We start from the raw sequence: 22,425 nt of genomic DNA, 5'->3' as shown, positions 1-22,425 counted from the left end.
TTCATCAAAAATATATCACTATTATTTTAAAACACAGAGTACCCATCTGAAAATGATATGCTGTTGGATGCTCTGTGATGTTAAACAGATCCAGACCTAAAGACAAAAGCAAATTCCAGAGTATTTTTGTAGTTGTGAAACCACCATAAAAAGAGGTTTGTGACCCCAGTGTTACCTTAACATTGTCTTCAGCATTTCATATTTAATTACAGTAGATTACTCACAATATAATAAATATAGATTTATGAGATACTTTAATGTTCTTAAAACAAATGAAAACCACCCAAGAGGAGCCTCACCAAACCTGAGGTTGTCCAGATTGCATTGGCTAAGATTAAGTAGAAGATCATTCATCTCCAGGGGTCATGCAATTAATCTCAGAGTGGGAGTTAAAGCAATGACTAAGCAGAAAAGGAAGCCGAAGTACAAGCTTGTAGCGAAAGGAGTTGGAGCTCCAACATCAAGAAACTTGTTATTTCCTTTTTTGTAAATAGACCTTAAAACACTCACTTCTTACTATTGGCATCTTTGAGTTCTAAAATCCCACTTGGTTATGTTAGCTACTTCTCATGTCTATTTTTTTTTTGATATGGTCAAAGAGATAAAAAGAATAAGCTTTTAAAAGAGCACAGTGAATTTTAACATCTAAGAAGAAAAAAAAAAAAAAGACACTTCTTCTTAGGTGTTACCAGAAAGTAATTTAGGATAAATTTATGATAATCCAGGGTTTGGACAATGAAAAAGCTCAAGATAAACTTTAAAGAAGAAATATTCTACTCCAGGGTTTGTATATTTATTTAATTTCAAATAAAAGTCAAAGTTCACTTTAGCTCAGGTGACACCTGTTTGCAAAATACAGAGCAAAACATTTGACCACCATCCCTTGTAGCTGAATTATCACACCCTTGATAATCCCTAGGATCCCCCATGGCAGCAAATTTTTATTTTCAATGAACATTACCTGTGTCCACCACCCCCCACCAGAGATTCTCAAATCTTACATTTTAAGCCAAGAATTATTTTGAACTTGGTCTTTCCTTAACCAATAGGGCTTTCTGCTAACAGGGGTGAATTCTGACCCAAGATTGGCCTGCCTTTGGGGTTTTAATGTGATATGCCATGGCTGATCGCCCATGAAAGTGACTGCTAAGTCTATTGCTCACGTCAATGTTCCCACTGGATATTTTGCTCATTCCTTGGGAATTTAAAAGAATAACAAATAACCAACAAATCATCAAAAACTATAACATGTTACCCAATTCTTGGGAATAAGCCAATGAGACTACAATCTGCTTAAATATCACAAATGTGAATTCCCAGCCTTTCAAGCTACTAAACTGTACCAAACACTCACCAATGACAATTCTATATTTCAGCTGTACAGAAGGGGCACATTCATCTGGTAGCTGTCAACTGTGAGGTTCCACCTCCTTCTTGAACCCAGCTGGTCATACAAGCAGGCAGGAGCTGCATGTTTGACCCTGAGACAAGGTCAAACATGCAGCCCCAGAGGGTAGTGCCCTGCCGGGAAGACAACATAGATGCAAATGTAACCTGGACTGGATCTGAGGTTGGCACCAGATGTTCCATGCCAGTAATAAGCACTAATCATAAGAAGCTAACTCTGTATTCTATTAGAATTAGTGATAAGGTGTGAGCATACTGTGCCATAAATTGTAGAAATGAGTAATAAAAGCAGAGTGAAAAACTAAAATGGTAAAACAAGAATTGAAGTTTTAAAAAATATAAATTGAAAAAAGTTGTGTCTACTTTCTCCCTTTTTATAGCTTGAGTAAAAGCGTTGAAAGACAAAGTAGAAAAGGACTGAGAAGAAGTCAAACATTTTTTTACAAATGTGTTTATTTTTTCTCAAAAGTCAACTGTAAATACTATTCAGGGAAGGGAGTGGGAGGGAGCCAAACAGTGGTCTTAAAGTTTTCTTTTTGTTATTAAAGTTTTGTTGTTGTTTTTGCAAAAAGAGAATGGTGAAATAACTTTTATTACATTAGCTTTAGTCTCATAATCTGTGGTGCACAGTCCTTTTTTGAGTCAGAAATAGAAACGGGTATGAAATGAACCTGATATTCATTGAATATCAACAGATAGGCAGGTATTCTATGAGACCCTTTACTACTTATCTTAAATCCAAATGTTGAAATGTTGACTAATTGTATTTCACTGTGTAGATTTTTAAATAGTAGATTATATTTTTATAGTTGACAAGGGGAAACATTTTGCATTATTTGGGCTGGACAACAACTAATATCATAGACAACTCCTTGAGATTCTCTAAGTTCTACAAATAAGCTTCTTAATTACTAAACTCATAAAAAGATATATATTTTAAAGTGGCTTTAACATGAATCCTATTTTTTCATATAATCATAAAAACAAAAGACAGGAAAAAAATATTAAATTTGGTACAAAATAGTTTTAAGTATCTCTTCAAAGATTTTCCTGGAGTTACTGGGAATCTAACAAATAAAAAATTCTCCATGCTATAAATATACTCAGTAATAAGTCAGAATAAATAATAGGATACAAATTTCCTGTGAATTTTCACAGGAAAACATGCTAGGCTAAGAGTAAACATGATATAACATTTATTGCCTTGTATTACATTTCATATATATACACACGCATACATTTTGTATATGTGTTTTTGTGAACTTTAATAAATGAAATCAGTAAAATATGTGTATATATGAAATACATATTGTTCTAGATCTCAACTAGATTTTTTCAATTATACTTCAAAAGTATGAAAATATTGCTGAGAAAGGAGCATCTGTGTCTTTTCACATATAACTTTTCTTGATTATTTCTAGGAAAGCAGACTAAACATGCAGTTCTGACATAATGCAGCATCCCATTTTGATTTCTGGTTAGCTCAGAAGATTTCACAAGCTGAAAAAAAGACTCTGAAAAGGGCAAAACTTTCTGACCTCAGGAGGTTCTGATAGGAAGAGCTAAAGCAGTGAACACTGAGAGTAGAGAAAACATTGAAATTAATTCCCCAAAGTTCTGTAACCACATTGGTGTGGGCGCATGGAGGAAGGCATAATTTCATTCTTCAAGAATCTCCCTGTTTTCACATTCTTTCATTCTTCTTAAAGCTGATCTTGCAGATGATATAGTCCAGATGAATTTTTGCTTAATAGGAATTCTTGTTCACAAATTGACACAAAAAATATACCCACCATGTATGTAAAAATAGGGTGGAGAGTACCCAAGTGTACTACAATACCTTGTTCATAATTCAGCTAATATTAATCAGATCATTTTTAGGAAAAGCAAATTTTTGCTTCTCATAAGAATTGGATTGAGAGTAGAGGCATGAACTTATAATAAAATATTAAGATCCAGCTTCTTTCTGATGCTCACCTGCCTTTGATTTATCATTTTGCATCTTATCATCAATAAAATCAATTTCTTCAAATTTGCTGAAGCAAAGTTTCCAGAAAGAAAATTAAGACTCTTATGTTCTGATAGTCTGTGTAGACAAGTTAGGTACTGTTCATGACCAAGATGATCTCATTCAGTTTACACTAGGGCATTTGAGTAGGGGGATAGTGGTCTTTAAAACTGTTTCTGACATATATGAACTGAAATATGAGAAAACCATTACAAATTTGGACTTGTATTAGTTTTCCATTGACTGTAATAGATTACCAAAACTTAGTGTCCTAAACAACACAAATTTATTATTTTACAGTTCTGTAGGTCAGAAGTCCAACATAGGCTTTTTAGCAGGCTAAAGTCAAGATATCAGCAGGGCCGTGTTCTTTTTTGGAGGCTGTAGGGGAGAATCCATTTACCTGCCTTTTCCAGATTATAGGCTGCCCACATTTATTGGCTCATGGCGTCTTCCTCCACCTTCAAGGCCTACAATGGAAGGTTAAGTCCTTTCCACATGGCATGTCTCTGATGTTCTCTTCTGCCTCTTCTTCCACTTTTAAGGATTCATGGAATTAAATGAACCCACCTGGATAATCCCAAGTAATCTCCCCATCTCAAAATCAGCCGATTAGCAACCTTAATTCATTTTGTCATATAAATAACCTATTCACAAGTTTCAGGTTATAGGACGTGGATATCTTTTGGAGGCTATTTCTGCCTACCATAGGACTGTTCCAGAAGAATAGATCGTGCTTCTTAGAAATTTGAAGGGACCTCAATTTCCATCACACTCTCTTAATGGACCTTAGGTGAATGGTCGCCAAGCCAAGGACAAACATTGACTGGCATTTTTGTGAAGTGGACACTCATGGTGATGATTTCCTCCATGAGAAATTGTTAACAAACTCCGCTAAGTCTGCCCAGTTCTTTCCTTACTGTCTTTGTGTTTCCCCCTCTATTTTTTACTGATTTTAAAAGGAAATTTAATCCTTCTCATTAGCATAGTGTAGAATAATGTGAAAAAATCTTTTATCCCTAACTCATGCATGATTGTGTTGAGCACATTTATCAGAGGAGAAACTGAAGCCTAGATCTTAAATGGGTTGGTATTGTGAGTAAGCCTTGTGTCTTCACTGCTCCTAGCTGCGGTAATGTAATGACACCACGCTCACGTGGAACAATGTTATTGACTGAATCACATCAATACCAGAAGCAAAGATTCCTTTACTAAGAACAGCATAATCATTATAAAAAAAAATTATGCCTGATAAAATGACCTGTAATACTAGAAAATATGTTTTTATGAATAGAATTGTCATTAAATTGTAGCATTATTTAAACCCTGCAGGATCACCACTCATCTCACTTTACAGGATTCTTCTATTGAACATTCCATCTATTCATTATTTCATGTATTTCTATGTAACTGTGTAACTATGTATTTCTATGTAACTACTATATACCAGGAACTGTGCTAGATGCTAGCAGTGAAAATAACAAGGAAGATATACAAATATGTATGAAACTCATTTGGAAGTTCGTAATTTCATGGGAGGGTTAGTTATAAACAAATACCAAATGGACAAATGTGTCTTCTGGAAACAGAGGGAGTAAATTGTTATTGGCTCTTGAAGGCTAAGTAGAATTTTTCCAGCTAATGAGGGAAAGAGGAACTTTCCATTGAGAAGGATCATTGACAAAAGCACAAAAACAAGAAAGAGTATGATGTGACCAGATAATAGTGAGATACGTAGTGTTGCTGAAACAAAGGCAAATTAGAGAAGGGATAAGGCTCCATAAAACAAGCTAGAGTCAGATTCTGCAGAGCCTTCCAAGCCATGCTAAGAACTTTGGGAGTACAGGCACTAGGGAGATCTAAAAACAAGAGACCAGCCATTTACACTGTAAGAAACATGACAGCAAGGTAGAAAATACCTGAAAGCAAAAAATATAATGACCTGGGTTTTGCAAAAATGCATTCTAGAGGTGATAGAGGCTTGAACTAAATGAGGACAAAGAGGAAATGACACATTTAAGAGATATTCAAGAAGTAAAATGTTTTATAATTTTATTAACACAGATGGACTTGAGTGGGTTAAGGCCTTTCACCAAACATCTTAAAGGAATTAAGTGCTCCTGAGATTTTACCCATGCCAGATTAAACCTAATGTACAAAAAGATAATTTTATATTTGTTTCCAGTTTTTACTACTTATGTATCTCTTATTTCTCACACCTACCCCAAATAGTGAGAATAATAAAAATTATTGGTTCTATTTAAATGAGGCAACTGAAGTACAGAAAGTGCTTTACTTAAGGACACATTGCTGAAAAGTAATACAGCCAAGTTTAAATTGCACATTTCCTGATACCTATTTCAGATTTTTAAAATTTAATGCAACACTTTTCTTTAAGCACACATTTTAAAAGGTGAGGTCTTGAGAGTTTAAATGATATCCTCCCAAAATAGACAATGATTAAATGGCTTGGCAGAAAATCAAACTCAGATCTTTCTGACTTCAAAGTCCAAGGTCATAGCAGCTCTACTTAACTGCATCCTTCCTTACCTGCTGGAGAATGATCAGGGAAGATTTCATGGGGAAGCAGCCTTTGAAATGTATCTTGAAGGATGTAGGTAGGCAAGGAGTGATTTTCAAAATGCTTAACAACTAGTGAAGTAAAATAGGTAAATATAGTAATTCATGTATAAATAAAAAGTGTTCAATATATTAACATACATAAAGAATACAAATGTTTACCAGGTATGGTAAGCACTACTGTTTACGATAAATAATTTATACTGAAATGATCATCCGTGAGATCATTCAGTGATGTCTGAAATATTTGCAGACTTTTAGAAATCGCTTGGTATTGTTTGCTGTTTGTTAGGGCAGATTCACACACCCACACCCAGACCTGTTCAAACTCAGGGAAGACTGCTCAGGAGACATTTTGTGCTTGATTCCTCAAGTCCTCTGCCAACTTATAAAGTTCCAGCAGAGGTCACGGGGCCCAAAAACTGTGCTTGATTAAGAGTGGCCAAGATGTAATGGAGAAGAAAGTATTCTCCCTCCTTTCCCCCAAACCCAGGCATAGCTGAGGAATGCCAATCTGACTTCTGCTCTTCTTCAATATTTTTACTCCCTGATAATTTTTACTACCCCCCTGCCTACTACCCTTTCTTCTAAAAATTCTCTGGAGATAAGGAAAGGGCTTATATACAATCATTGACCACATACCTCCCTTTCTACCTTAACATGGTCTTAAGACACACAGAAAGATTGTTTAGTTTGCTCAGAAAATAAAAACCACACACATGGGTTATCAAAAGCTCTTTATCCCTTTAAAATTTTTTTTCTATTTCATTTTCCCTTCTTATTTCTAGGATCATTTTATTTGGTCGTAAATACTTCAATTAAACAGCAAATATTCGTTTTCCTGGAGATTGAGTAAGACAGGGTTCATTCCTTCAGGAATTGTCACATTTCCTTTAATTTTCAGCTCATTTGCCTGTCTTTCCTAAGATTTTCTCTTCCCATTAGTTCCATCACACATAACAACTGCTGTCCTTGCTACGCACTCTTAAATTGAAAGTTTCATCATACTACCCAATGGTCCTTCATTTTAGTGACATTCCACTGAAAGCAGAATTCAGTGGATTACAACAAAAGCCACAGTCATTCAAAACTCAAGGGGAAGACATGCTTCTGAGACTGTGTTGTGCCACTTCAAAAGAGCTTACAAAAGCCCTAACATTGGGGCAAGATGGGCCAGGGTCATATTTTATGACTTTAAAAGAAGACTACATTCCCAACTCCACCAAATAACGCATCATTTATGCTTGCTATACACAATAATTTAAGGAAGAAAAGGTTGCTTTGACATCTTTCAACTTTTGACAGTCATCCTCAGTCCTTTCCTCTCCTCCTCCATGTCCCCTTTCTGTTCCTTTTCCTGACCACCTCTCTTTATCCAAACAATCTCAGAAACTTTTTGGTAGGCCACTATTTTCCAATTTGGGGCTGGGAAATGGACTCTGGCCCACACCTCCAACCTCAGGGAAACTTTAGAGCCTTCAAGTCCCTACAACTCATCTAGAACTTAAATTCTTTCTCAAAATAGGAGAAAAGAGTGGAATCCACTGTAATCTTTCCATTGAAACCTGGACTTTCTAAGGCCTCTTCTTGAAACAGCCTTAGGTATAGTCTAGTTATTCATCATTGACTTGATTTCAAAGATGATCTACCAGAACATTTCAAGTCAAAATGATTTCCCTGAGACCATGATGCAGCTCTCTTGAAGCTGATATTGGAACAAAAGTGTCTTCTAACTGGCTGAGGACTCCAATAATGATAAATAGGACTTATTAAGACAAATTGTTTGGGACACTGGATAATCACAACATGCTCACATTTGAGAAAGTAACACCAAAAACATTCCTGTCTATGCCTGTCCTTCCCCAACTCTTCCTCAAATAGAGTGATAGCCATGAAATCAAGAGAGGGAGCATTATTCATCTTTTTCATTTAATTCATTCAGCAAATATCTATAAAGTAGCCACCATGTGCAGACTTTTGCCAAAGAGAAAGGTGGTATTTGGGGGGTAATGGTTGCAGTACTTACCAGCGTACCACATATGTGGTCTTCACGTGCCTCTCCTAATGCACAAAATTAGGCAAATGGATAAGGAACCCACTACGAGAAGCTCGCAATGCTATGCACCCCATCCTACCCCAAAGTAAACTGTTCTGTTCTATGAATTTTATTTCTTTTTCAGTATTTTATTAGATGAATCAAAATTATAGTTGAATTTCTATAAAGAGTAAGTTTATTACATTTTCAGTTGTTACAACCATTAATAGTTTCTTGCTAATATTATTTGAAAAATAGAAACGAAGTTCAATATCACCTGGACAAATTGTAAAAGGGCCTAAAACTATAGATCAAAATCAGTAGACACTATATTGTGATGCACATACAGACCAATCAGACAATGGAAGGAAACACACTAGCTAGTAGCAAAGAAAGAGGAAGGGAATTGGGCTACTACTGATAAGATCGATACTGGGAAACAAAGTCCACATGCAGGAGGCTGGTATCCAAAGAATGAAATTAATTATTTGATTTCTTCTGTATGAATCAGATGTTTATTAGAGAACCTATTCTGTTTTGCCCAGAACATTTTGAAAGTTTGTGACGAAAAAAAAGTAGATAGTGTACAAGTGTTAATTTATTAATAACATATGGAAAATATGGTTGGTAAGAAAAAGTTAAGTCATATATGAAAAGTCATATAACTTCTTAATTTGAAATTTCAAGTTTCTGAAGGACTCTTATAAGAAGATGAATCTCATTTCAGAATTATTAAAAATTAAATTGGAAAATAGGCTGCCTTAGAATTGGTATTTTAAAATCTACCAAAAAATAGAACTTTTCCATATGTCATGGGAAGGGGCCTATAAATAAATATGTGCATATATATTTTTATCTATCTATACAAACAAAGGTATCTACACATTTGTTGCACATTTGTCTACTCTTCCAGCCTCCCCCACCCTAATATGCATTAATAAGGATAGAGGAAGTACAGTGAAAAGCTGTAAAAAAGACACAGTAAAATCTAACCAATCTTGCTTAATTACAGGGTGACTATTTCTGGATTAGTAAACAACTGCCAAAAAAGTTTAAAGAAATTAAATCAATTGTATTCCACTCAAGTTCTATATGTAACCACCACTGATGAAGTAATTACAAGGAGCTATCTTGCTAGTTGTTGAGATGCTTGTGGAAAGTATTTCTAATTAAGAACAGATATTTACTCCAGCAAATAGGATGGGGGGAAAAGTACTTGGAGTAATATGCATTATCTGCTGCAGGTGCAATATGCCCCTTATGATCTTATTTACATTATGAATAAAATTAACTTTTCGTGAATTTTAATATTGTTGAAGTCGAGTGAGATTTTCTATATTTTTAAAACTAGTTAACAAATCAGTAGTTTGACAGGGTCTGCAAGAAAGAAAATTAAAAACTAAAATACTGAAGCAAAGTGAAACCAGAATGTATTCACAATTGCATAAAAATTAACTTCACATAGGTAGCCAATAAACAGATGAAAACATTAAATGATAGCTATAAAAGTGTGTGATATCTTTACCTAAAATATCATAGCTTAGCACATACGATATGTAGAGTACCACAAATAAGAAACTTGGTAGTTGAGTAGTTGTTTTTCCATCTGTGATGCAATTCCAGATTGGAGTTACATTTTTTTCTCCATAGACCAGTAAAGAACTTCAAAGAAAAGAAAGGGTGGACTATGGTACAATGAGAATTGGACAGCAGAGTCAACTAGCACATAAAATAATGAAAGAGAATAGAATTATATCAAGATTTCTTGTAGAATCAATCATTGCAAACGTGTCAGCAAGCACGAGGCCATCACCTCCTGTCAATACAACCGACTAGACAATCTGGGTAAGGGAGGGAGGGCTGCACAAACACAGCTATCAACACATCTTTTTCTGTCTCAGAAGAATAAAATTCTGAGACAAATTCTTGGAGCAAATGGAAATTTATCCAAATGAAAATCAAATGATAAATGCCCAGAGAACACTCTTTCTTTGGAATTCTTTCAATTCTTTAATTTAACCAGCTGGAATAAATTTTCAAGTAGCATTCTGTTCAGCTTTTTGAAATGAAGGACTTTCCTATTAATTGGAAAGCTATATTTCATCAAAGATGAAAACAATGCTCTTGGCTTAGTGATTCCTTAACAAAAAAAAAAAAGGCATTTGGTAGATATTTACCATAAACAGGTTCCAGATACAGAACATGTATTTCAGGCATGAAAGAATGAACTGTGAGCCTACACACCTAACTAAATAAAAATGGGAAAATTCAAATATAAGTTTTATTTTAAACTCTATGTGAAAATTCACTGTCACTATGGTCTTTCATAAGAGGACTATGTAAACATAGAAAAAAATAAAAATCTATTAACTTTGAGAATCAAATATTGATCATACAACTGTGGTTTCTAATTTTCGGAGGTAAATAAATTAGGTAAGTCAAGACATTTAAGTGTTCCTTATTGTATTGTTCTAATATGTGCTATTGGGGCTAAAAAAAGCATGATAATCAACTTGGAAAGATCTAGAGCAAGAAAATAAAAATTCACAGGGAGAAGAATTATTTTGAAGACATATTTTCAAAGCAATCTGTACTGTAGGCAGTACTTTCAACTTAACTGTTGATTAGTGGTATATCAAATAAAGTTACATTATGTGAAAAGTTTTTAAAAATTAATTATACTCAAGTACTGAGTAATTTTCCCAAACTTCTTAAAGGAGTCACTGGATAGATGGACTGAATGATAATTATGTGTTCTGGTTTAAAATAATTTTATAAGAAAACTTATAGGTGGTACTATTTATGTACTTTTAGTCTGGCAATATATGTAAAATAAGAATTTTCAAATAGGCTATTTGACTGTTATTTTTAATATTTAAATTGCTGAGGGAACTTTTTAAAGGGTGATAGGAAAGAAATATTTGATATAAACATTCCATAGACTCACACGTATTCTCTAACTTGAGATAAAAGTTGCTGGTCTAAGCAGCAGGGGGCGCCACCAGGAGTGGGTGTGAGAAAGAAAACAGGGTAGTGTATGAGTGTTACAAAAAAAGATAAACACATCAATTCATTTTTGAGGTAATCATTAATGCTTTGAGAAGACTATAATATTCAATATCATTGACACTTTCTTTTGAACTCCAGTTAATGTCACTTTTAAATGCAAACAAGGATTTCAGGCTGGGATTCAAGGCAGCAGAAGCAATGAAGTATAATAGAGTTATCATAGGTGAAAGGGTCATGGAAATTTCTGTCAGTACATAAAGCCAAAATCAGAAATTTCAAATTTGAATCTTCAGTGGATAACAAAATTATTTAAACAACAGAGAAAAAAATATGTAAAAACCTACTGACAATAGTCAATTTATGAGGAAAGCATTTGTTTGACAAAAGGAAGTTCATTATGCTTAAATCAGATTATGAAAACATAGATTCTAAAATATTGTGATGACTGGCCGGGCGTGGTGGCTCACGCCTGTAATCCTAGCTCTCTGGGAGGCCGAGGCGGGCGGATTGCTCAAGGTCAGGAGTTCAAAACCAGCCTGAGAAAGAGCGAGACCCCGCCTCTACTATAAATAGAAAGAAATTAATTGGCCAACTGATATATATATAAAAAATTAGCCGGGCATGGTGGTGCATGCCTGTAGTCCCAGCTACTCGGGAGGCTGAGGCAGAAGGATCGCTTGAGCCCAGGAGTTTGAGGTTGCTATGAGCTAGGCTGACGCCATGGCACTCACTCTAGCCTGGACAACAAAGCCAGACTCTGTCTCAAAAAAAAAAAAAAAATAAAATAAAATATTGTGATGATTGATATTTATGATGGATGCCATATAATGAAATGATTTGTAATAGGACTGTTTTAAAGCCTCAGCAGGATTTTTAAAATTTAAATCCGTTATCATTTGTCTTTCTCTTTCTCAGTAGTTAAGTATATAAAATATAAAAACACTTGATAATTTAGCTATGGTTTCAAAAAAAGTAATGGTGATAGTTTGAGAGTTAAATAAAGTTTCTAAGTTATATATAAATGAGATATAAATAATTTTCAAATTCCATATATATCATACCTCTATATGTTGAGGAGAGTGGAAATACTAAAAAATAGACTCGTAACAGTAAAAAAGAAGAGAATAGAGAATGAGGTAACTGAATTGTGCTAACACAAAACCTCTTTTCCAAATGCTGTTAGGTTCTGAGTTAGTTTCTGATAAGCAAGATGCTGCCAAAGAAATTCAAATTTCAAGAGGTTAAGTAAGCACATCTCAACTCTTTATTTTTATAAAAATCCTCTGTTTTAAAAAGTTAATCCACACCTGAGCACTTTCCTTTCTCAGCTTTCGTATTCAGTGGTTTAAATGTGAAATAAAACAAGGATGGCAGGTCACATTGTGCTCTGTAGAGAAATAATCTGGAAGTAGTAGTGTTCTGTAGTTAGGAGCCACCATTGTCCTCATCTGTAAAATGGGAGTTACAACAGAGCTTACAGGACATGGTACTCTTACCTAGTCTGCCTGTTACACAGAAGTGTTGTTGAATTTTGGTTATCATTACTCTTACTATCTTAAAAAACAGACTGCCCAGGTCATCTTCACCTTGATTATTGCAGCAGGATCCTTACTGAGAGCTGAGGACACAGAGAGAGGAAATGTGAATAACCTAGCCTAGGAGGAGGTTGGAAGATGGAGGAAGGTTTCCCAGAAGGGAGTAATGTGGCCAGAGAATTAAATAGTTAACTCTTGAGTTAGGGCAAGGGATGCTAGAAACTGCATTCTAGGTAAAAGTATCAAATATATGGGATCAGTATATATTATGATGAGACAAGTGCAGAGGTGACTACAAAGACAAGTATGAAGCCAGTAAAGAGGGTGGGCAAGCAGTGGCCATGTCACAGTGGGCAAGAACCTTTAGTGCCATATCAAGAACTTGAGAGTATCTGCTTTCACCTCATAAAATTTACATTCAGTGCCTTACCACCAGTGCACAGAATGCCCCACAGAACATGATACAAATGGATAGCATCTCTTAAATTGGCCCTTTTCAAATGATAGTAAAATGCTGTTTCAATCTCAATGTTATAATGATCAGAGCAAGATAAATGACTCCAAGTTAAATCCCAAATTACAGCATTTAGTAGAGTATATAATAAGATGTCAAATTATTTTTCTTTGAATAATTAATGAGAATATCTTGGAAGTTTATAAAAAAGAAATTGAATTTATTCATGTGTAAACCCACAGAATAGGTAAGTCAGGTAGCTTCAAATTTCAATTTGAAGAAATTGTCTGCCTACTTATCAAAAAGGAAAAGACATCCATTCTTTGATATTTTGGTTTACTTATTATAAATTCCTAGGTTAAAATTTAGCAAGTGGAATAAGTTTTTATGTTTTATTAAAGTACAAAAGACTAAAGGTTTAGATACATTTCTCATGTCAGTTCTACTTGGTAATCGTATGGCTAAGAAGGAAATTTGGTCTTGGTGGTTTTCAGCTGTGTTCATCACCAACACTGGGTCAAGCTGTCCTGTGCTGAAGTAGCCCACAGTTTAAAGACATGAGAATGAGAATGAGAATCTATGCAATCCATTACAATTGATTTTAAAGGGGCGGGGGGAATAAGTTGTACTACAGCAATTCCCCTGCCTTACACATTTTCCTCAGTAATATCCTAATTAAAAATAACAAAAAGCTGGAATTTCCACTGTCTCTGCATAAAAATCAGATCCAACCATATATTCAAAAATCATCAGATTTACCTTTTTCACACATTTATGTTTTTTAGAAGATATAAAGCCATAGGCTTCCAACTGAATTTCATTCCACACCAAATAAAAAGACTTAGCAATAAATTTTATCTGTTTAATGGAATACTTATTCAACTGCTTTAAGTGATAGCATCAGTAATATTTAGTTTTGGTCTACAATAAGGGATACACTTTTAGCTCTTTAGGAAAAATTATAACCTAGTTTGCCTTGGGATGTGGAGCTACTTAAAGCTCAATGGCTCCCCTTAGTGGCACCTTGTAAGAAATTCACAAAGAAGTAGGTTTTTATGAAAACCTATGGACAGATTTTATCTAAACATCAAGAAAATAGCTGATATATACAATTTAAGTAATTCTCAATAAGTAAATTAGATTTTTGATTCTAAGAATAACAACCTTTTTGTTCATAACCTTATTGCTTTTTTTATTATTTTTTATTATTTTTTTTTTATTTATTTTTGTTTTTTTGAGACAGAGTCTCACTTTGTTGCCCAGGCTAGAGTGAGTGCCGTGGCATCAGCGTAGCTCACTGCAACCTCAATCTCCTGGGCCCAAGCAATCCTGCTGCCTCAGCCTCCCCAGTAGCTGGGACTACAGGCATGCACCACCATGCCCGGCTAATTTTTTTTCTACATATATTAGTTGGCCAATTAATTTCTTTCTATTTATAGTAAGATGGGGTCTCACTCTTGCTCAGGCTGGTTTTGAACTCCTGACCTTGAGCAATCCGCCCGCCTCAGCCTCCCAGAGAGCTAGGATTACAGGCGTGAGCCACCGCGCCTGGCATCATTGCTTTTAAAAGATATTGAACATGTTCTATGGTTTGTATTTTCATTGGAAGATAAATATGCAATATATAACTTAGGAAAAATAATTCAGGATAATTTTCTTCTCTTTTTGTTATTTTTACATGTATATTCTTTTTTTTGTTCATATTTGTATTTGAACAAGTTTTAGAAAGACAATCCTAAACTAATTTTTATTTTATATCTGGTATCTATTCCAAAAGTGCTTTATTAGAAAACTTACCTTAAAAATAAGTAGCTATAGTAACACAAAAACATATTTGATATCCATTAGGAAAAATTAAAGAAACAAATTAGTAACTATGTGATTTGAATAAATTTTCAGAGTATATATTTAAGGAAATTGGGTCTTCTATTGCTTCTACAGCTGTGATTCTTTTTTTTTTTTTTTTTTTTTTGAGACAGAGTCTCACTTTGTTGCCCAGGCTAGAGTGAGTACCATGGCATCCTAGCTCACAGCAACCTCAAACTCCTAGGCTCAAGCAATCCTACTGCTTCAGCCTCCGAGTAGCTGGGACTACAGGCATGTGCCACCATGCCTAGCTGATTTTTTCTATATATATTAGTTGGCCAATTAATTTCTTTCTATTTATAGTAAGATAGGGTCTCAGGCTGGTTTTGCTCAGGCTGGTTTCAAACTCCTGACCTCGAGCAATCCGCCCGCCTTGGCCTCCCAGAGTGCTAGGATTATAGGCGTGAACCACCACGCCCAGCCAGCTATGGTTCTTAAATGTGGCTGCACATCAGAATAAACTGGGGATGAGTGAACTTGTTATTAACTACAGATTCTTTGACCCCTCATGGGATTTACTGAATCATAATTTCCAGGGATAGGACCTAGGAATCTGTACATTTTTAAATCATCTATGTTTGGGAACCTGGTCTGCAGAAGCCCCTTGGAAGTGCTTATATATAAAACTATATGAGTTTGTATTAATAGAAAATAATTTCAGAATCTCAAAAATGTCAATTACCTACTCAATTATAAGATACTAGTTTGCAACCAAGTCATAAATAATATGTGGCTTTCTAGACTACACAGAAATTTACTCTTTTCAAAAATTAGGGCTCAAAAATAAATTAACAGCTATTTGACAACACTCCCTCTAAGGTTTTTATATCTTAGCAATTTTCTGAAATAGGAAATAAGGTCATGTTTCAGAATATTCTATTGCTTTTTTTCTAGTCACAGAAATACTCTCAACCTCTGTCCTCCTCTCAGGTTCTGATACTTGCCCTTCTCCAGTTTTCTGGTCCTCAGGACAAATTCCCAACGTGGTAATTGAGTCCTGTATATCTTTCCAGCTTCTCTGGGTAATATCCTATATATAGACTCTGAACAAACCGAGGAAGTCGACTTTCAGTGGCCCAGATTCACCACGTCCTTGCATGCCTTCATGCCGTTAGCATATTGTTCACTGCCTGACATGCCCTTCTTCCCTCATCAGCCTGGCAAACTCTCAGTCATTCTTTTAGGCTTAGCTCAAGCATCACCCCATCTGGGGAATCTTTTTCAATCTCTATTTGTAGACTTCAATGCTTTCTCCCACTGTGCTCCCAACAGTACCTCGTGCATACCTCTATTTTAGCATTAGCCTCTAACTATAATTATTGCCAATCTCCGTATCTCACTTGTATCTCAGGTTTTATCACACTTTGGGCACAGAGTAGGGGCTTAATTCATGTGATGAGTTAATAATATTAGCTTCGTCTCATGATTGACATATGACAGGCACTGCACCAACTGCTCTACAAGCATCTCATCTAATCCTTACAAAGTTTAGCAAGCAGTAGTGATTATTCATATTTTAAATATCAGACAATTAATCCTGAAAAATATCAACAACTTGCCAAAGGTCACACAACTAGTTGGTGACAGACGTAGGATTGGAACACAGTGTTTTTCTGCCCCTAACAATAGTGTTCTTAAATGTCACACCACTGTGCTTTCCTGCAAGGTCTCAGATTGTACTTGACTGCTAATAGCAATTTTTCTTTGATGGTTTCTACCCAAACACCCTCATAGGTGGGACACTGAGGGAAGATGAACATTCTTTTAATCATTAGAAAGCTCCACAACCCAGTTCAGAGGCATGTTTACATGTGCACGTGCACACATACGCACACCCCTTCAGTGAATGACAAAGCACACATATATATGTTAGACTGTTATAACTGGAATGCTTAGTTTGCCAAATTGCAAAAAAACAAAAAGTTGAAAAATAAGTATTAACCACATCAATGAAAAGTCACTAGAATGAAAAAAAAGAGGTCTCCTTTAAAGAAAACCTTACAAAATCATTTCAAATTGCACATGATTTTAATCGACTACAGCCACTCTTCTGCATTTCTATTTTATTTCTTGGACAAGAGCAAAATATATTTATGCAAAAGGGTAGTTAGCGTTTCCAACCACTAACACATGGCCTGTAAAAAATAATGTTCCCATTTTTCTATTGTGCAATAACCCTCTGTTGGGCAGCAACAATGTACAATGTGCTAGGTTCCTGTTACTTTGCTAGAGCCTTCCCTTTCACTCACCACCCAGGCTAGTTATTCCTTGGATAATGAAGCTACAGTACTGAGTTTCAAGCTACTTCCAAAAATGTTTCTGCCTGTCTTAGGAAATAATCATATCAGTTTGCTAATAAGCAGAAGTGCACTACAAGTTGAATAGTTGTCACAAGTGGCTAAAAAACATATAAATCAATCTATGACTAAGAAAGAAACAATATATTTCTTATGTGTCCAGAACATTATGGTTGGGATCACAGCTGTAAGATGTTGGACCATCATCAAGAGAACAATGTCAAACACTGGACTTCTGGATGATTTCCATAAAAATAACATTTTGTTTGGGGTCAGTAGTTTTTATGGAACTTTGGAATGATTTTTGCTGACATTTTTTTTTTGGAGTTGAACTTGAACACCTCCAAAATGCTTCTCAATATGGAAATATTATGTAATCCAACCTTTGTAGCCATCTCCTTCTGAAAACCAGGCACATACCAGGAAAACCAGTATTTCTCTCTTTCAGTTTGTGCAGTTTTACAAAATTTATGTTATGGAAGGTAAATTTACTCTTCAGCTTTTTCTTGTTTAGTTACTGCATTCAAGGCAGCACTTCAAATGTGTAGTCATTAAATCCAGCATGAAAAGAAGGCCCTGGATTCCTACTGTAAAAATGTTATCAACCCAGCAATATTCTTTTAGGTGAAAAGAATAATGGAATTGGCAAATCAGTGTTCAGCTTAGGCATAATAGTTGACTAATATTTTTTGTTCATCTGTATATACTCCAAACAATTTGACTGATACTTGCTTCACCCCGGACTGAATTCTCACTTTTGTTAACTGTCGTTTAGAGTCCAAAATTTGGAGGTGTGTTACGTTGAGCCCAACAAGGCAAGTTTTCATAAAGTAACTGGAAGATTTTGTAAATATAGTCTCATGACAAAGCTAGTTGTGGTATAAAATCATTAATCCAAGGAGACTGTATTGGCCTAGTATACCTATGCAGTATTAATAATACCACTCCCTAGGATTCCGTAACCAGAGCTCAAAAAAATGAAAGCCAAACCACGGAATTCAATATTTGCAGCCTGTTTCAGGACATGAAAATATTTTGGTTCTCTCATGCAAATAATTTCTCCAAATACTCTTGTCCAAAGTGACTTATTTTTTTTTTCTTTTCTTTTCTTTTCTTTGGAGACAGAGTCTCGCTCTCTTACCTGGGCTAGAGTGCTGTGGCATCAGCCTAGCTCACAACAACCTCAAACTCCTGGGCTCAAGCGATCCTCCTACCTCAGTCTCCCAAGTAGCTGGGACTATAGGCATGCGCCACAATGTCTAGCTAATTTTTTCTATTTTTTAGTAGAACCAGGGTCTCACTCTTGCTCAGGCTAGTCTCTAACTCCGGACCTCAAGCAATCCTCCCACTTCAGCCTCCCAGAGTGTTAGATTTCAGGTGTGAGCTACCGTGCCTGGCCCAAAGTGACTTATTGTAATCATACTAATTTCAAATTTTACATGGCTCACTATGCAAAGATATGCATTCAAAATTTGTCCCATGGCAGGGAGTAGTTGGCTCCTAGTTTTCATTTACTATGATATCGATTTGAATCTAAGTAATTTCTCATTGGGATATATGTGCTAATGAATGTTACTAAAACCATGCATTCAGAAATTGTTTGAACTATAGATTGTATGTTTATAATGTTTCCATGATAATAAAACATCTAATTAATTCACTGTTTAGAAATAAATTAAAATAACCCATTGAATTTGGTTCTAGGCTATCCACTTTGATCAAATTACTCTTTTCCTCTAAAACTCTCAGCAGTTTTTCAATGCCAGCAGAGTAAAATTCAGTTCTCCATCCTGGCTCCATGTTGGCTACAATATGCCTTCCCATATCAAAACCCTTAAAGTCATATTGATTCCACTTTTAAAAATTGCTCATAGCATGAATCTGAATTAAATCTATGCTTCAAACCCAGCTCAAGGTCAGAGGTCTCCATGGAATCCAGTATACATCTAAAAAGTATCTACTTATTTAATTTACAGAGACACAAAATTCCTGCCCTCATAGCTTGTACCATAGGGTCATTGATAAGTTATAGTCACCACCGCCATGCATATAGAGAAATTGCGATGTAAATTAATTTCAACACAGAAAGATTTATGTTAAAATACAGTTATCCTAGTATTCCTCATGAACTATTATTTCCATGTTTGTTATATAAATCAATTTTCTTCTATTAGATGGCATGCAAATAACTTGATAGATTATAAATATGTATTTGTTACTTGGAAATATTTGAATACTAAAATGGTGCCTTAAGTAGGAGCCAGATAAAATGTACATATTAATAAAGTTTTTAAATGGCAAGAAATCTAATTTAAAATTTGCTAATATGTATAACCATCATATAAAATAAATTCCAAACTTATAAGAATATAACTCTCTAGAGTTCAAGATATCATTTATTAGTTGCTTCATTATATTGTATATGTTTCATCTTTACATTGTTTAGAATATAACACAGTATCACAGACTTAATAAAGAGTAGTTGAATGAATGATTTAAATAGTAGATATTTGTTGTCTATTATTATGGTATGCAACCTTAGAAAAATTTAAATCATTTTTTAAAACTTAGAATAACCAAATAGAACATAATTGAATATAATTTTAAAGGTGTATCCTTTCATTTCAGGAAAAAAAGGAAGGGAGAGGAAAAGAAAAAAACTTAATAAAGAAGAAAGTAAAGAAGCAATACCTGACAGCAAAGGTCTGGAATCCAGCAGAGAAACTCCAGAACAACAAGAAAACAAAGACAAACAGCAGCAGAAGAAGAGAAAAGTCCAAGACAAACAACAGAAATCGGTATCAGTCAGCACTGTACACTAGAGGGTCCCATGAGATTTTTGTAGACTCATGATGCTGCTATCTCAACCAGATGCCCAGGACAGGTGCTCTAGCCATTAGGACCACAAATGGACAACATATCTATTACTGCTCTGTCTAAACAACATTCCAAATAGTTGCTATATTCTTCATACAAGCATAGTTAACAACAAAGAGCCAAAAGTTCAAAGAAGGGATACTTTCAAATGGTTATCCTATGTGCTTCTGTGCATTTTTAAAAGACAAGAAATTTTGTATATAATTATCACTAGGCTAAAAGCTGTAACAACGTAACGATGGCATCTGGAGAAGAAACATCTTTTCCTTATACAAATATGTTTTCAAGCTGTTGTTTTGAGAAGCAAAAGATAATTCTGCAAATTCAAAGATGCAATATCCCTTCGAAACACTAAAGATCAGAGGAGAGAAACATCGTTCAAAGGACAGTGTTGTTTTGTTCAGGAGATCTAGAGAGTGCTCAGAATTAGGGCCTGGCATTTGGAATTGTAGGATTTATCATCACAGAGACAACTGTTTTAAAATTAGTTCCACTGCCCTCATCCCATACGTTTGCAAGAAACATGAGAGTGCATACCAGAGTTAACTAATATGTATGGGATTGGAGAAAGGCAAAATGTGGAAGAAATCATAGAGTTGGAGATTACTTTTGTGCTTTACAAAACTGTGAAGGGTTGTGATCACCTGGAACAGGTCTCCAATCTATGTCAGCACTGTGTGGTTCAGCCTCTGCTGCCCCTTGGATTATACCAGTCTGTAAACATGTGCCTGTAACTTACTTCCAAAAAAAAACAAACATACTTATTAGAAGAAAATTCTGATTTCATAGAAAAAAAAACATAGAGGAAGGAGAATATAACATGTTTGCAAAGTCATGCATTTTCTTTCTCTCTCAATGAGGGAAAAACAATTTTATTACCTGCTTAATGGTCCACCCGGAACTAAAAGGGATACTACTTTCTAACAAGGTGTATCTAGTAGGGGAGAAAGCCACCACAATAAATATATTTGTTAATAGTTTTTAAAGTTTTGTTCACTTTGTTTTGTTGTGTGCTTTCTTGGGAAATTGCCACTCGTAGAGACTCATGAATTAGGAAAGAGAATTCTGCTAAATCAGAGAACCTGTGGCCTATGTAATTTAGAATATATTACATCTCTCAGTGTTTGCTTTTTGGATCCTCCTTTATCTGAGCTGATGGTGACTTACTTCTATTAGGAGATATTTATTCAACTTTCATATTTTAGACAACAAAGTTCTAGACATGGGCTTCCCTGAATGATTTCACTGCATCTCTTTCATTGCTTAGAAATGAGCATCTTTTCTTGTATGTCAGTTCCTTCTGCATCTTCAACATTTAGCCTTTTCTTCTCCATATTTTCTCAGTCTGTGGATCTCTTTGGGGGATTGAAGTCACCCTAGCTGAAGGCCTCACCAGTGTTTCACAGAGGACACAGCCAGCCCAGTACAGGAGGATCCCTGAGTGTGCAGCACAGAATCTCATGACACAACGTAACCTTCCTGTTGCAATGGCTGCACGGCCCACCATGCTTCCTAGCCCCCTCAAGATCATTGTTTGCTGAAGAATTTGCAATGAGTCTGGCTTCTGGCTGCCTGTCTCTGGGCACCTTTTCCCCACCAACTGTCATGCTCATGTGGACTGCCTGACTTAATTGACTTTCCACGTCTCTTTTCCTCTTCCAAGATATAAAGATTTTTAAATGATGTATTCCTGTTTCTTACTCTGGTGTTTCTTTCTTTATCCCCATGTGATAAGTGTTTCAACTACCTAGATCTATTCCCACTGTATAAAATAATTCTATTTTCAGCTAAAAAATACATTACAAAGGAGAAACAAACCTTATCCTACAGAATTATGGTAGGTGGAAGTATGTTCCCATGTTTTAGAACTTTTGGATGATTTCAAACACCAAACACCAAAACCTTTGTCCTCAGTGTTACCCAGTCAAGTGTAAGTAGCCAAATTATTTTTGCATATATTTCTACCTTTATCATTGTCTTCATTTTCTCAATAAGCACTTACTGAGAAGGTCTATATGTGCGTGTGTAATGCTGGGAGAAAAAGATTAAATAAACCAGAACACAAGGTGATAAATGACTATCATGTCTTCCCATGTGTTTTGGCTTCAGGTCCCTGTGGTCCTCCAGACAATGGCAGAGTATCTAAATCCTTGATGCAAGACCTAAATAAAAGTATAGTTATCACAAAGGAAAAAGAAATTAAAATTAACATTCAGCCAAAATATAAATGAAGACAAAGATAATATCAGTTTTAACTGCAATTCTCTATCCACCTATAGATCCTTAAGTACATGGAATCATACAGTATTCAAACAAACAGTCCTCTCAGCTTTGAGCAAAAACTCTTCGTCAACTTC

At 35.3% G+C, this 22,425-nt stretch overlaps 1 protein-coding gene across 1 annotated transcript in view; it reads left to right on the top strand.

Moving 5' to 3' along the window:
• The window catches only part of RSPO3 (R-spondin 3), a 77,419-nt gene extending 56,365 nt beyond the window's left edge, over positions 1–21,054 (top strand). The window contains exon 5 of the mRNA XM_012777482.2: positions 19,820–21,054. Coding sequence (XP_012632936.1) covers positions 19,820–20,013 — 194 coding nt within the window. The 3' untranslated portion in view covers positions 20,014–21,054. The remainder of the gene's footprint in view (positions 1–19,819) is intronic.
• The last annotated feature ends 1,371 nt before the right edge of the window (positions 21,055–22,425 follow it).

Source organism: Microcebus murinus, chromosome 5 (assembly GCF_040939455.1).
Source record: "Microcebus murinus isolate Inina chromosome 5, M.murinus_Inina_mat1.0, whole genome shotgun sequence".
NCBI lineage: Eukaryota > Metazoa > Chordata > Mammalia > Primates > Cheirogaleidae > Microcebus > Microcebus murinus.
Note: the sequence above shows the minus strand (reverse complement) of the source record. Positions and strands in the feature narration are given on the sequence as shown.